The sequence below is a fragment of the Eutrigla gurnardus genome (genome assembly GCF_963514095.1).
Source record: "Eutrigla gurnardus genome assembly, chromosome: 1".
Lineage (NCBI taxonomy): Eukaryota > Metazoa > Chordata > Actinopteri > Perciformes > Triglidae > Eutrigla > Eutrigla gurnardus.
This window is the reverse complement of record NC_139915.1, coordinates 33,761,950-33,775,050: the sequence shown is the minus strand read 5'-3', so window position 1 is coordinate 33,775,050 and position 13,101 is coordinate 33,761,950. Positions and strand designations below refer to the sequence as shown.

Here is a 13,101-nt window from a genome sequence, read left to right as displayed (position 1 = left end):
TGTTCCCAGTGTGTTCCCAGTGTGTTCCCAGTGTGTGTTTCCAGTGTGTGTTTCCAATGTGTTTCCAGTGGGTTTCCAGTGGGTTTCCAGTGTGTTCCCAGTGTGTTTCCAGTGTGTTTCCAGTGTGTTTCCAGTGTGTTCCCAGTGTGTTTCCAGTGTGTTTCCAGTGTGTTCCCAGTCTGTTCCCAGTGTGTTCCCAGTGTGTTTCCAGTGTGTGTTTCCAGTGTGTGTTTCCAGTCTGTGTTTCCAGTCTGTGTTCCCAGTGTGTTCCCAGTGTGTGTTCCCAGTGTGTGTTCCCAGTGTGTGTTCCCAGTGTGTGTTCCCAGTGTGTGTTTCCAGTGTGTTTCCAGTGTGTGTTCCCAGTGTGTTCCCAGTGTGTTCCCAGTGTGTTCCCAGTGTGTTTCCAGTGTGTTTCCAGTGTGTTCCCAGTGTGTTCCCAGTGCGTTACCAGTGCGTTACCAGTGCGTTACCAGTGCGTTTCCAGTGTGTTTCCAGTGTGTTCCCAGTGTGTTCCCAGTGCGTTCCCAGTGCGTTCCCAGTGCGTTTCCAGTGTGTTCCCAGTGTGTTCCCAGTGTGTGTTCCCAGTGTGTGTTCCCAGTGTGTGTTCCCAGTGTGTGTTCCCAGTGCGTTCCCAGTGCGTTTCCAGTGTGTTCCCAGTGCGTTCCCAGTGCGTTCCCAGTGCGTTCCCAGTGCGTTTCCAGTGTGTTCCCAGTGTGTTCCCAGTGTGTTCCCAGTGTGTTCCCAGTGTGTGTTCCCAGTGTGTTCCCAGTGTGTTCCCAGTGTGTTCCCAGTGTGTTCCCAGTGCGTTCCCAGTGAGTTCCCAGTGCGTTCCCAGTGTGTGTTCCCAGTGTGTGTTCCCAGTGTGTGTTTCCAGTGTGTTTCCAGTGTGTTCCCAGTGTGTTCCCAGTGTGTTCCCAGTGTGTTCCCAGTGAGTTTCCAGTGCGTTTCCAGTGCGTTCCCAGTGAGTTTCCAGTGTGTGCTCTGCTGTGGATCCGTTAGGAATCACTGCATTCTTCGGCGGCAGCCCTCTGTGGTATGCCAGCACATTCCCCACTGCTGAGGTGGAGAATCTGCTCGGAAAGAAGGAGCGGGAACTTTTCCTTTTCCAGCCCCTCCCACCGCTCTACGACAGCGTCTGTCTTAACTTTGTTCTCCTCAAGTAACCCCCCACCCTGGGCCCTACACACTCTCCCCCCTCCCTGCCTCCTCCTCAGTCGTATGAACTGTGGAAGTGCTTCCCCCATACAAGGCGGGACTTTGTCTTTAAGCGTGACATCTTGTTTTATGGGGGCTGTAGGCGAGTCGACGCCGTGTAACTGTTTCTCCATCCCTCTCTGCTTCACAGCTACCTCGCCTTGGCCTCCTTGGCAGGCGCTAACCGGAATTTAAAGGGGTAGTCTGTATGTTTTGAAGTGGACTTCACGGCTGTTTGTAGAAACAGAGCGATGTGCTGCTGTGAAAGGTATTTCAGACAAAAAAGATGAAGCCACCAGACTCATTTTTACCTTGCAGAAAACAGGAGATGCTTCCTCAGACGCTTGTCTCTCCCTTCAGGCCTCCTCCTGTTTATTGTCGGTCAGGTGTCTCTCTCTCTCCCTGTCTCTCTCTCAGATTGCCGTCCACGCCGTGACGTGGCGATGAGTCAACACTTGCCGGCCTCGTGTTTGTTTTGCTAACAGCAGACGAGGTTTAGAGGACACATATGGAGACTTTGCTTGGTTTCCTTAATCCTAACCCACGCTGGTAACACCTGTTATAGCTTCATCTTAACCAAGATGTGATCTCATCGTCACTTTCAACTCAGAAACCACAACGCTTTATTATTTTAATCTTTCAGCCACACACACACACACACCTGGTTATGCAACTTTACAGGTGCTGATATGGAATTTTTTTACAGGTGCGAGTTGAGGTCATGTGTACATACACAACTTTAACCACACACACACACACACATTGTCGCTCACACACACTCTCACAGGTGTCATTGTCTCGTGTGACTGAGAGTTAATGTGTCTCCTTGCTAACCGCTAATATGGTCTTATCTGTTGTGCTAGCTGCCTTGTGCTGGCTTTGTGTGCTGTTGACCCATCTATATTTAGAACAAGAGGAATCATGTGTCTAACAAACAGTCTCCACAAGTGTGTGTGTGTGTGGTTGTGTTTGCACATAACCGACGTGTAACAAATGAGCTAAAACAATCACGTTGTTTCCACCGCTGTCGCTTGTGTCTTGTGATCGAGGCGTCGCCTGTGAAGAGGACGCGCCGTTTCCAGCTCAGGGTCAAAGTTAAACCGGCTGAACATCTGCTGCGCTCCGGCTCCTGACTCTGTTTGCAACGGGGCTCATGTTACATGGAGATGTGATGTGATTTATATTAATTACAGAGCTTTTCAGCAGTTTTAGTAGGACTCTTCCTAGCTTTTAAGGCTTTCTTTTGAGTGTTTTGTGAATCGGGATAATAGTCACAAGTGATTTGAAGAAGTTGTCTAGCTCACTATCATGGTAGAAAAGTGGAAAAATAGAGCAGGATTTTGAATACAGTATACAAATGATTATTTATTTATACATCCATTTTTTATGTAGGGAATATTTCAGATTATTTTAATGTTTTTCACAATTTCAACAATATGTTCACAAAATGTCTCATCTTTAAATAAATAAAATATATAAATTAATAAATATAAATAAAAAATATTTGTAAAATGATGCCAGTAGCTTTTTTGCTATTATTTTGGCCGGGTCTAATCGTGACATGAGATTTTAACATCGCCCCTCCGGCTGGAATTAAAAAGCGTTGTCAGTGATCTGAATCGTGCACTGATCCACCACCGTCACAAGAACTGGAGTCAAATCTGCAGTTCAAAGAGGATTCTGTTGTTCCAGTGAACACAGAAGTCTTGTGATTTAAAAACAGCAGCTCAAAGGAAATTCCTTCTTCCTCAACTCACACACAGACCTCAGTAGACACGTGGACATTTCTGATACATCCATCTGAATTCATAATCAATAAGTAGAGGGAACAAGTAATCATACATCAATCCACAGAATCGAACCAATATAAAGACATCAAATCCAGTTTCTAACCAGAATGATCAAAAACAGAAAAAAAACATTTTAAGTCACTGCTCACTATTATTAATTGCACATGTATTTTTTTCAGCTGTTATTGATTTCATTTGACATCTTTATTTGATATTTCATAGAGAATACTACTAAGTCTCTCCAGAAGTCTGTTTTTCCACATAGATGTTATTTTACTGACCCGGTTACATTACTCCGGGGTTTTTCCAAGTATGCATCCATGTTCAATGTTGCTTCTTATTTCGTGGAGACGGGCTTTTCTTCCGAGTACCCACATTACCGGTTTTAATGTCCCAGAATGCCCTCTGAAATTGTTTAACACTGCGCTGAATGCAACCAGTTCACTCTCGTTCACAGTTTATTTAAGCAGTGTTGAATCACAACAGAAGTCAGTCAGAATGTCACATTAAACAGGAGCCAACTGGTTAAATTTGCAAAGAATTCGGTGAAATACAAGAGAAACTCTCCTTCCTCCATTGATCAGGGTACCGATAACAGCCCCGATACTCGTTCTGAATGGTTTGATTGGTCGACTCAAACTATTAAATCCCCCAAAATACTCAGTTTACTGTCATAGAAGATGAAAGAAACCAGAAAATATTCACATTTGAAACGCTGAAACCCCAAGAATAAAAATAAATAAATAAAAAAATCCGACAATTAATTGATTATCAAATTGGTTGGAGATTAATGTTCTGTTCATCCCCTCATGGATTAATCAGCTAATTGTTACAACTCTAATTAATAGTTGTGAGGACCCTTATGAAATGTTTTCTGGACTTGTCAACATACAGTTGTGTCCGATTAGTTAGTTTTGAGGAAAAGTTGATTGTTTTCTATGATTGATTGTAAATGTTTTAAAATATTCAACATTCAAAAATGGATTTGAGGTCTTAGCTTTGCCTTTTGCTAACTGGAGCTTTACCTCATGGAGGAAATTTAACATTAGGACCTGCACAGACATGTTGAAATTAATTTAATCAATACCAACAGCAGAACCTACAGAGCATCCTTCAAAGATTTAATTTCATGTGAATGGCCATTGGAATGATGGGCGGTTTGAGGCCAGGTTGACTGAAGGAGGAGGAGTCATCCTCCGGGGAGGCGGGGCCGTGTTGAGAGCAGCACCCTTGTCTCGGTGCCAGAGCGAGGGTGTCGGAGCAGAGGGCCAGGGTGCTGCAGAGTTCAGCAGCAGGGCCACGCTGCGTCAGCCACCAAACAAATGACTCTCTGTGTCTGAGGTTTTACTGTTTGCATACGTCAGACTCTTCATATTTTCTTCCCAATGAGGCTGATGTGATTCACCAGTTCCCAGCATGCCCCTGTCTTTTTGTCTGGCATAAAGCAACACACTTAGCACCTTTCAGACTCTCCTAGTTGAGTCAGAAACTACAAAGAAAGGAGGGAGGGGAGGAGGTGCTGGTATCGCTGTGAAAGGAGGCGTGGTGGCTCGGTAACCTCAGGTTAACCGCTCCCCTCCCCATTCCTCCTGCTTTTCTTTACAGTCGGATGAGCTTAGCTCGTTCCCCCCTGGAGGCCCAGGGTGGGAGCGACCAAGCTTTCTCAGCCAGTCCACTTTGAATTTAAAGAGGCACTCAAGACACACCTAAACCTGTCTTTTAAGCCATAAACTACATTATTCTGTGCTGAAACGCATAAATACTGGTGCTAACGTTGACATTTCTTACTCGCTAGTTCCTAAAAATCAGAAAGTTGATTCATGAGTAATGCTGCTGGGCCTGATGACATCACCAGTTAACTGATATGTGAATATGTCATATTCACTACAGTTATTCTCTGTTTAGGGTGGACCCATGTCTATGACATCAGCAGGAACAGCAGTGATTTTGGGTGATTGTGGTTATAAGCGTCTTCTGCAGCCCCTGATCGGCTCAACGTTTGACTATTTCTCTGAATTCTGCACTTTAATAGTATTGCATTGCGATCTTATGAAGGTCAGTTAACGTTTAATGGATGATTTGGTTGTGAATGTGCTTCTTGTAATTTCTTAGCATTGATCTTCCCGGGGCTGGCTGGTTTGACACATCCAGACCAGACCGGAGAGAGTAACAGGTAGCCCAGTGTTTCTCTGAGCAGTCGACCTTTGACCTGTGCCCGGGTTCAACTACTGCAACCCTCCCACCCCTCCTCTTTGAAGGGTGGGCAACGATGCGTGTTGTCGCTGTGAGAGGAACTGCTCCCCAGCTGACCCTTTGACCTTCTCACCTTGGAGTAAGAGGTCAACGAGCCTGAAGTAGCTTCCTGACCTCTAGGTGTTGAATTTTCACACCTCGTCCAGCCCTTCTGGTCTATTTACTCACGGAAGGCTCGTTTCTAGGAGAGCTGGTACTGCCTTGTACCTCGATAAAGGGACAGGCGATCAGACTACATAAAGCGAATCTTCTCTCTGTTATTAAGATTGTCTTGCCAGATGGAGCAACGCGCCACCTCGCCTGATGCCTCTCATGTGATCTCATGAGGAAGCAGATGTAAACAAAACTGTGTTACAACTTCCTGTTTAGTTCTTCTCCGTGAGACAAAGCAGAAGGCCGAAGGAGCCTGAGTGAGATGAATGGTTGGGGAGACAAAGTCAACACGGGTTGCCTATCCTTCAGCGAGGCGTAGAAGTGGGATTATTACTCAGTTGTAATATCTGTCAACAAGAGTACGCTAGCTAACGTTGGCCTCGAGGGCTCGTTGCTTGGAAACCCCGCCAGCTGCTCCAGCTTGTATCTCTGGTTTGCGATCCCGCTCGAAAAAAGTACTGACGTCCAGATTTTAACTCCTGAATATCAAACATGTTTGATGTTTTTGGAAAGCAGTAGGAGCGAACAAAAGTCACCTTCTGTCCATCTACGATGGATGAAATGCAGAGAGGTCTTCAGGAATCTGCTTGAATTGAGCAACTTTTAATTGCTTTTTCATGTCGGCTAGTATCGGTGCTTCATGCCGGAGAAGAAGACAAGTGTTTGCATGTTGTGGGAATATCCGAGAAGAATGACAGCTGTGTAATCTTCTAATACCTGAAATATTTTACATCAATCATAAAAGCCATGTATTAATACTTTGAATATGCTACGCCAACAAATATCCTGTAAGAGTACTATGTTAAAGTCAAATAATGTCTAGTCAGGCCTGTTTATGTCTCTGTTCAGTAAGAGACAAAGAAATGTTTTAAAAAGTTAAAAAAAAAACTCTCCACAGTAAACCGATGATGTCATGAACTTGGCAGTGCACCGCTGCTTCTGTAAGCATTCTCGGAGTATTTATCAGGGTTTCCGTGTTACATCTCAATGTTTTCCAGTCATTTGGAAGTAAACGGGTTTTAATCATGGAAACAATTCCTGTTCTCGGATGGAGCAGGGCTTGCCTCATGCAGAGGAATGAGGGATTACATCATCCGTGGAGCCGAGGGGAGTAACTCCCTGGCTCCCCTCACACACCTCCCTCCCTCCCTCCATAGGTTTATTTTCTTAAACTCCCTCTCAAACCAGTCCTACCTCCAGTCTTCCCTCACCTCCTCCCTCCTTGTGCCCCCTCTTATTGTCTTCTGAGCTTCGGGACAGCCTGGTCTTACTTCATTTAAGTTTATTGTTGGTAGAAAGTTAAAGTTCCCCTAGCCTCTATCTTCCATACCGTGACATATTACTGATTCCTCCCATAACGTCAGGAGATTACTTGGGAGAAACTTCTCTAGCTCCAGAGCTGACGTTTCAGATTGATTGATTGATGCATGTTATTGGTTGGAATCGGTTGGTAACAGCTGATGTAAGCATGCGTCATATTTAGTTTTTCAGAGAGAAAATATATTGGATTTTGATAGAAAAATACGAAGATATACATTTTTGGTTTTTTTTTTTCAGCATATATTGTTAAATATATGGGGATGTGATCAAAAACGGTTAAAATTGTTCATTTCAGCTCGCCTCAAAGATTTAAACGAGAGGGGACATTGAGTCGGAGTGTCCGATACGCCTGAATCTGTATGTTTTTGTGGTTCATTGTTATAAATACACTCTTGATGGTATAAATATATAAGAGATTGATCAAATATTTTTAACATTTGTATAGTCAAACTAAGAAATTGTCTTTGACCTCATCTAAAAAATACACATTTTTAAAAATAAATATATATACAAAAATATGTACAGTATATATTACGTGATTGCATTATTTGTTGAATTATTTTCAATAACATCACCTGCTGTGAGTCGGCTCAAACCCCGAATGATTTAATCCCTCAATCCTGGTCATTTTGCATGGGATGACATGAATGTGAGTCCTGTTTGGAGGGCTTTAGGGGGTCTGTGGCCATCCATCTGCCCGGTCAGGGCTGCAGCTGTCCACTCGACACGGCCACGAGAGCTGTACATCATCGCAAAGTATACTGTGACATTGGGGATATCTTTGGACAGACGGGCTAGCAGATGTATTTTCTAGTTTCACCTCATATGTCGGATTTAGAGACGGGAGCCGCGGGGGTTAAGGGTTACCGCGGTGGTCGGATTCACGCGGACACATCTCCCGAGCAGGAAGTGAAGCCGACCTGCGTCCTGCCTCTATTTGCGTGCCTGTCCAAAGTTGTCACCCTGACCGGTTGGTATCTATAGCCCTGGTCCAAGACGATAGGAATGGGCTCCTAGCGGGCCACCGACTCGGCAACAATAGAGCTTTATGACCTCCAGGTTATGTATAGAGCTCCATCAGCAGCCTACAGAGCTGGCCGTTTTAAAGAAAGGGCAGAATAGAAGGATGACACTGCACTGGGATGACATCATCGTTGTGTCTTCTATTTTTAACCACACTTGTGTTCACTAATCCGTCCGTTCATCCATCAATTACGTTCCCCTCTGTTGCCACCTTGAATATCGTGAAGCTGAAATCGTAGATTATGTTCTGACCTTGTTTGGAGCGCTGTGAAATCAGTCGTTTATTGTTGTTTCATCTCGTCCTACAGGGGTGATCAGCCAGTGGCAAGGCGAGTCCAAGGAGCGGGTCATCTCGCTTGTCCTCACCCACCTCCCGCTGCTCAAACCCGGCAACGTCGAGGCCAAGGGCGAGTACATGCGCCTGCTGCCGCGCATCCTGGCCCACACCATCGAGCATGGCCGCCACCTGGAGGAGTCTCGCCAGCTCCTGTCCTACGCCCTCATCCACCCCGCCACCTCCCTGGAGGACCGCTCCGCCCTGGCGCTCTGGCTCAACCACCTGGAGGAGAGGGCCGCCGCCCGGGGAGACTCTCTGGAAAGGATTCCTCCTCCCGGGCCGCACCACCACCACCACCAGTCCACGCCTCCATCCACGCTCTCCTCGTCGGGCTCCTCCTCCTCTACGAACACCTCGTCGTCAGGGAACCTCTACTCCTTGCATCACCACCAGCGCTACGGCTCGGACGACCGCCTGAACGGGTGGCAGAGCTCCAGGGATTCGGGGCTGGGCGGAGGCTGGCACCAGCAGCAGCAGGGCTGTGAGAACGGTCACCTCCTTCTCTACCCGTCGTCCTCTGTGCCGGCAACCATCAACACGGTGGGAACCGGTGGAGGCGGTAACACGAGTAAGTGAAGTCCCCTCGTCTTGTGTGCTTTGTACTGTGTTCAGCCCATTTAGGATCCCTTTAAAACATCACAGGTTCGAGTCCAGCCTTGGGACTTTTGTTGCTCGTCATACACCTCTCTCTTCCTCCATGTGCTTGTCTCTAAAACGATCTTAGAAATGCAAAAACTAATTATGATGCGTTTGTATTTCAGCTTACTACTAGAACATGTTTACTTTAATGCTTAAAAAACCTTTCCCATAAGGCCGTGCTGCAGCAGCTCTTCTCAGACTCTCTTTGAAACACTCCTGACCTCCTGACCCTCCCTCCCAAAAAGCCCAGTCTGCTGTGATTGGTCAACCTCCCCTCACCAGAACCAGATACCAGGAGTTGTTCAGCTGAGGAATAGTGATGAAGTGAATTCCAGGCTCTTGTTCTTCATCCCCTCTTCCTCTAGACGTCCACTCTGAGTAGCTTTGTTTGTGGGCGGGACTAACTAGTGGCTGTGCAGATATTATGCTAATGAGTTACTTGGTGACATCACCACATGACAGGAGGAGGAGGAAGATTTGAATATAGGCGTTTGAATCGGTTCTGTGGGGGAGAGGACCTTTGGATTCGGACTTTAGGCTCTTACTTTTTACATTAAGAATGTTCTGGTTAATGTAATATTGATACTCGTTACCCGGAGAGATTGGAAGCAGATATAAGTTTTCTAAAACCTTTCGTTTCAATGTAAAAGCCTGTGGAGCTAACATTAGCAGAGTATGTATGTTAGAGAAAAAGTTTGTCAATAATAATCACAATCCACGATCAATAAGCGTTACTCTTATTATTTTATGGAGGCGTTCAAGTCGTCCCATTTTCCACGACGCTGTGCTGTAAATATTTCAGAATAAAAGCATTGTGTTAACAAATTAAGGGATTCTGTCCACAGAAAGACCCCAGGGAGCTTTTATTTTGAAACAGAAACAGGTAGCATTGAGTTAAAAACTAAATATGAACTTTCATGTCCGTGACATGGAAACTGTGAAACTGTAGTACTGGTATGATGTCATAGCCACACCTGAGCCGGGCTGCTCAAGCAGGCGGCGTGGCTGCTCTGATCTGGTAACGTGGGCGCCGAAAATACAAAGCAAGAGGCCCGGAGACGCCCACAATCAGCCTAATCTGAGCTTCTCTGTTGTAGTTACAACCATAGCCATTTATGTTGGTAACAGCTGTGATTGGAGCTTAATTGTGTAGTAATAAAAAACATCTTTATGCCCTTTGACCGCACAACAAATACAACACATTTAAATTCAGTTCACTGCAGGTTTCATTGTAAGTGCACTCCAAACTCACCAAGCTGACCAAACACACTGAATAGACTCTATACAGTAAAACACACTGAATAGACTCGAGTCATTAACTACAATCTGAACAGCCCACACAGCGACCATGAGGCCGTGTGAGCTGGAAGACAACACACACTGTTGAATTTGAACATAACTATGGTGAGAGCCGGATATTTCCAGACAAGAATGCAAAGGCTCTGTGTTTTTTTTCTTTTTCTTTTCTGGGAGATGAAAGAAACAGCTGAGGGTTTATAAATAAAAGACATATTTAAAGCTCCGCTCGCTGCTCCAAGAAAGATCCTCCTGTGTTTTTGACTGCCGAGCAGCTTCATTCCCACACAAAAGGGATTTCACGAGCTGATAAACCGGAGGTACCGCTGCCAGAGGGTTAGTACAGATGCTCTATCAGATACTGAAAGTGAACGTTGAATCACGCTGCAGTTGATGGATATTCAGTGATGCTCAAAGTCAGAGGAAGATCTGTTTGGTCAACACCCCGATGGTGACGGTGATTACAGGAGTATAATTGTCCCAACACGTCAACCTGTGTGCCACTGATGCCACATCCTGTTGACACCCCCCTCCCACCTATACGTAGTCCAAGCCACAGCAGCACATACCACCCATCCTTTCCCTTGTAAGGCAGCCTTTGTGGGAGGCTGTATTTAGGGAAAATGGCTAATATTTAGGGACTGGAACTTGTAATGTTAGCTGGGCACCTATTTTAAACGGGGCCCATGAAGTCCTATACATAGCGCCCGACAGTAAGAGGACCGCGTATAGGAGGAGGAGGAGGAGGAGGAGGAGAGAGTCTAGCTCCCCCCTCCCCGTCAGAGTGGCGACACAAAAAGCTCTTTGGCTCTCCACCTTTTCATTCTGTTTACCTCCTTCAGCAGGAAAAAACAAGTCTGAGCTGCTTTTAGGAGTGACGGTTACTTTGATTCATGAATTCATCCTGATGTGTCAGTTGTCAATAGAGACACGAGGCGAGAGAAGAAGGTGGAGAAAGAAAGATTTATCACACAGGTTTTGTGGCAATTTGTTTATTTAATCGCGGAATATGTACTGAAGAATATCATTTGAAAACATCAGTTTCATATGTGAGGTGTTGTTTGGGACGTAGCTTCAAGGTTCACATCAACAACCAAGTGAGGGAGCGGATTTACATCCAGACCAAGTGAAAACATGTGAGAGAAGATGGCTTAGTGACTGTCGAAGCTCTGCGTTTTGAGGGATGAGGTTTATTAAGTTCTGGATGTCAGCAGTTAAACAAGATAACAGGAGCGTTTTGTGTGTTTGCTGCCGGGCAGATTCAGCTTCCTGTCTCCAGCTGTCAAACGTGAACTCTACTATAGAGCTGATCGTTCTGTACACAGTGGTGAAGCTTCCTCTTTTCTGAATTGAAAATATTTACTGAATATGTGATTTGATAAACTTGATTTATATTATGTACCAAAACACATCACATTTGATGGCTAACTATTTAACTCTGGACTGTATTTTATATATATATATATAAATAAGCAGTGACTGTAGTTGAAGCCTCGGCATTTTCCTCGTTGCCATCTTATTTTTTTTGCAACTGGAAGTGACGCGAAAGGTTGTTTACTTCATCAACAAAGAAGAAAAACATGGACAACTTTGAGACGGGACAACGCACTGGTAGCGACCTGTCAATCAGCAGGTAGCTCCGCCCCCTAAAGCATCCCCTGCTTTCTGGTCTGGTGGACTCTAAATGGACCATCATGTACTAAATGAACATCATGCTGGATTGAAGAAGACTTGAAACTAGAGATTGAGACCATAAACTCAGAGAGGAGTCGCCCCCAGATGGCCAGCAGAGAGAAAGCAACTTTAAGGCACTTCAGCATTGGCTTCACTTTTTAGACCTGCAGGTTGCCGCCTGGGTTTAGTGATTGTTTGATGTCACAAACACACTTGTGATGTGAAGGTTTAGCATAGTAAGTAATTAACGTTACTCTAATTTGAATGGAGGCAGATATACACTGCGATGTCCAGGGCTTAGATGGGATATCGGTCTCGCCTCTGTGCTTTAGCGTTGCTGTCATCAGTTACTTATCGTAGACATCAGAGCGGCTTCATGTGAGTGCTGTTCAAGTGAAGCAGCAGGTTTTCCAGTGTGACTTCTCTCTTTTTCTCAGCTCTTAACAGCCTGAACCTACCTCGCTGTTGTCTTTCAGTCCTGACGAGTGGAGGCGGCGGTCAACAGCACAGCCCCCTGAAGCGCTCCGTGTCCCTCACGCCTCCCATGAGCGGCCCCAGCAACCAGCCCCTGGGCCACGTCTGGTTGTCCCAGGAGGACCTCCGTATCGCCAGAGGCCCAGCACCAGACCACGCCCCTCTGTCACCCCAGAGCAGCATCGCCTCCTCGGGCAGCGGAGGCAGTGAGCATCTGGAGGAGGCTGGTCTAGGAGGAGGCTCAGGTCTGCATCGCAGTTCCTTCCATGATGAAGGCAGCGGCATGAGGGGTGAGTATGAAAGACCACCTAGTTCCCTTCGTAGGGCGGCTCAGTGGGAAGTCCACTCACGTATTCACACACACCGTTAAAATGATTTGATTCACTTCATTTTTTTACATGAAGAAAATTTTATTGGATTTTGATATAAAATAAATACAAAGAAATTACTTTGTTTCGTATTTTTTTTGCATATTGTCAAATAGGTGCATAATATTACTGGGGATGTGATATAAAAAGGCATTTTCTCCATTTAATCTCCATGAACCCATGAATAAAAAACTTACAGTATATACATGATTATTTACAGTTTATTGCTGCTGATGGTTCCATTAGCCTACATCATATTTTATTTGTAAACCATAGGGCATCTGACATTAATTTGCAAAACTGGTCAATATCCAAATGTACAAAAGCATTCTAGGACATTTTAAAATGTAAATGTAAACTGTTATTCTCTCTGCTGGCCACCAGGGGGCGACTCCTCTCTGGTTGTATAGAAGTCTATGAGAAAATGGTCCTACTTCTCTCTTGATGTATTATCTCAGTAAACATTGTAAACATGAGTTTATGGTCTCAATCTCTAGTTTCAAGTCTTCTTCAATCCAGCATGATGTTCATTTAGTACATGATGGTCCATTTAGAGTCCACCAGACCAGAAAGCAGGGGA

The 13,101-nt window shown here is 45.2% G+C and overlaps 1 protein-coding gene across 6 annotated transcripts in view; it reads left to right on the top strand.

The window, feature by feature from the left end:
- Positions 1-13,101, top strand: part of samd4a (sterile alpha motif domain containing 4A) — a 49,233-nt gene that overhangs the window by 16,629 nt on the left and 19,503 nt on the right. For 3 of the 6 annotated variants that reach the window (XM_084009384.1, XM_084009383.1, XM_084009382.1), the window contains exons 3-4: positions 8,042-8,638; positions 12,156-12,443. In XM_084009384.1, the coding sequence (XP_083865510.1) occupies positions 8,042-8,638; positions 12,156-12,443 (885 nt within the window). The remainder of the gene's footprint in view (positions 1-8,041; positions 8,639-12,155; positions 12,444-13,101) is intronic. The other 3 variants (XM_084009387.1, XM_084009386.1, XM_084009385.1) reach the window with 1 other exon arrangement.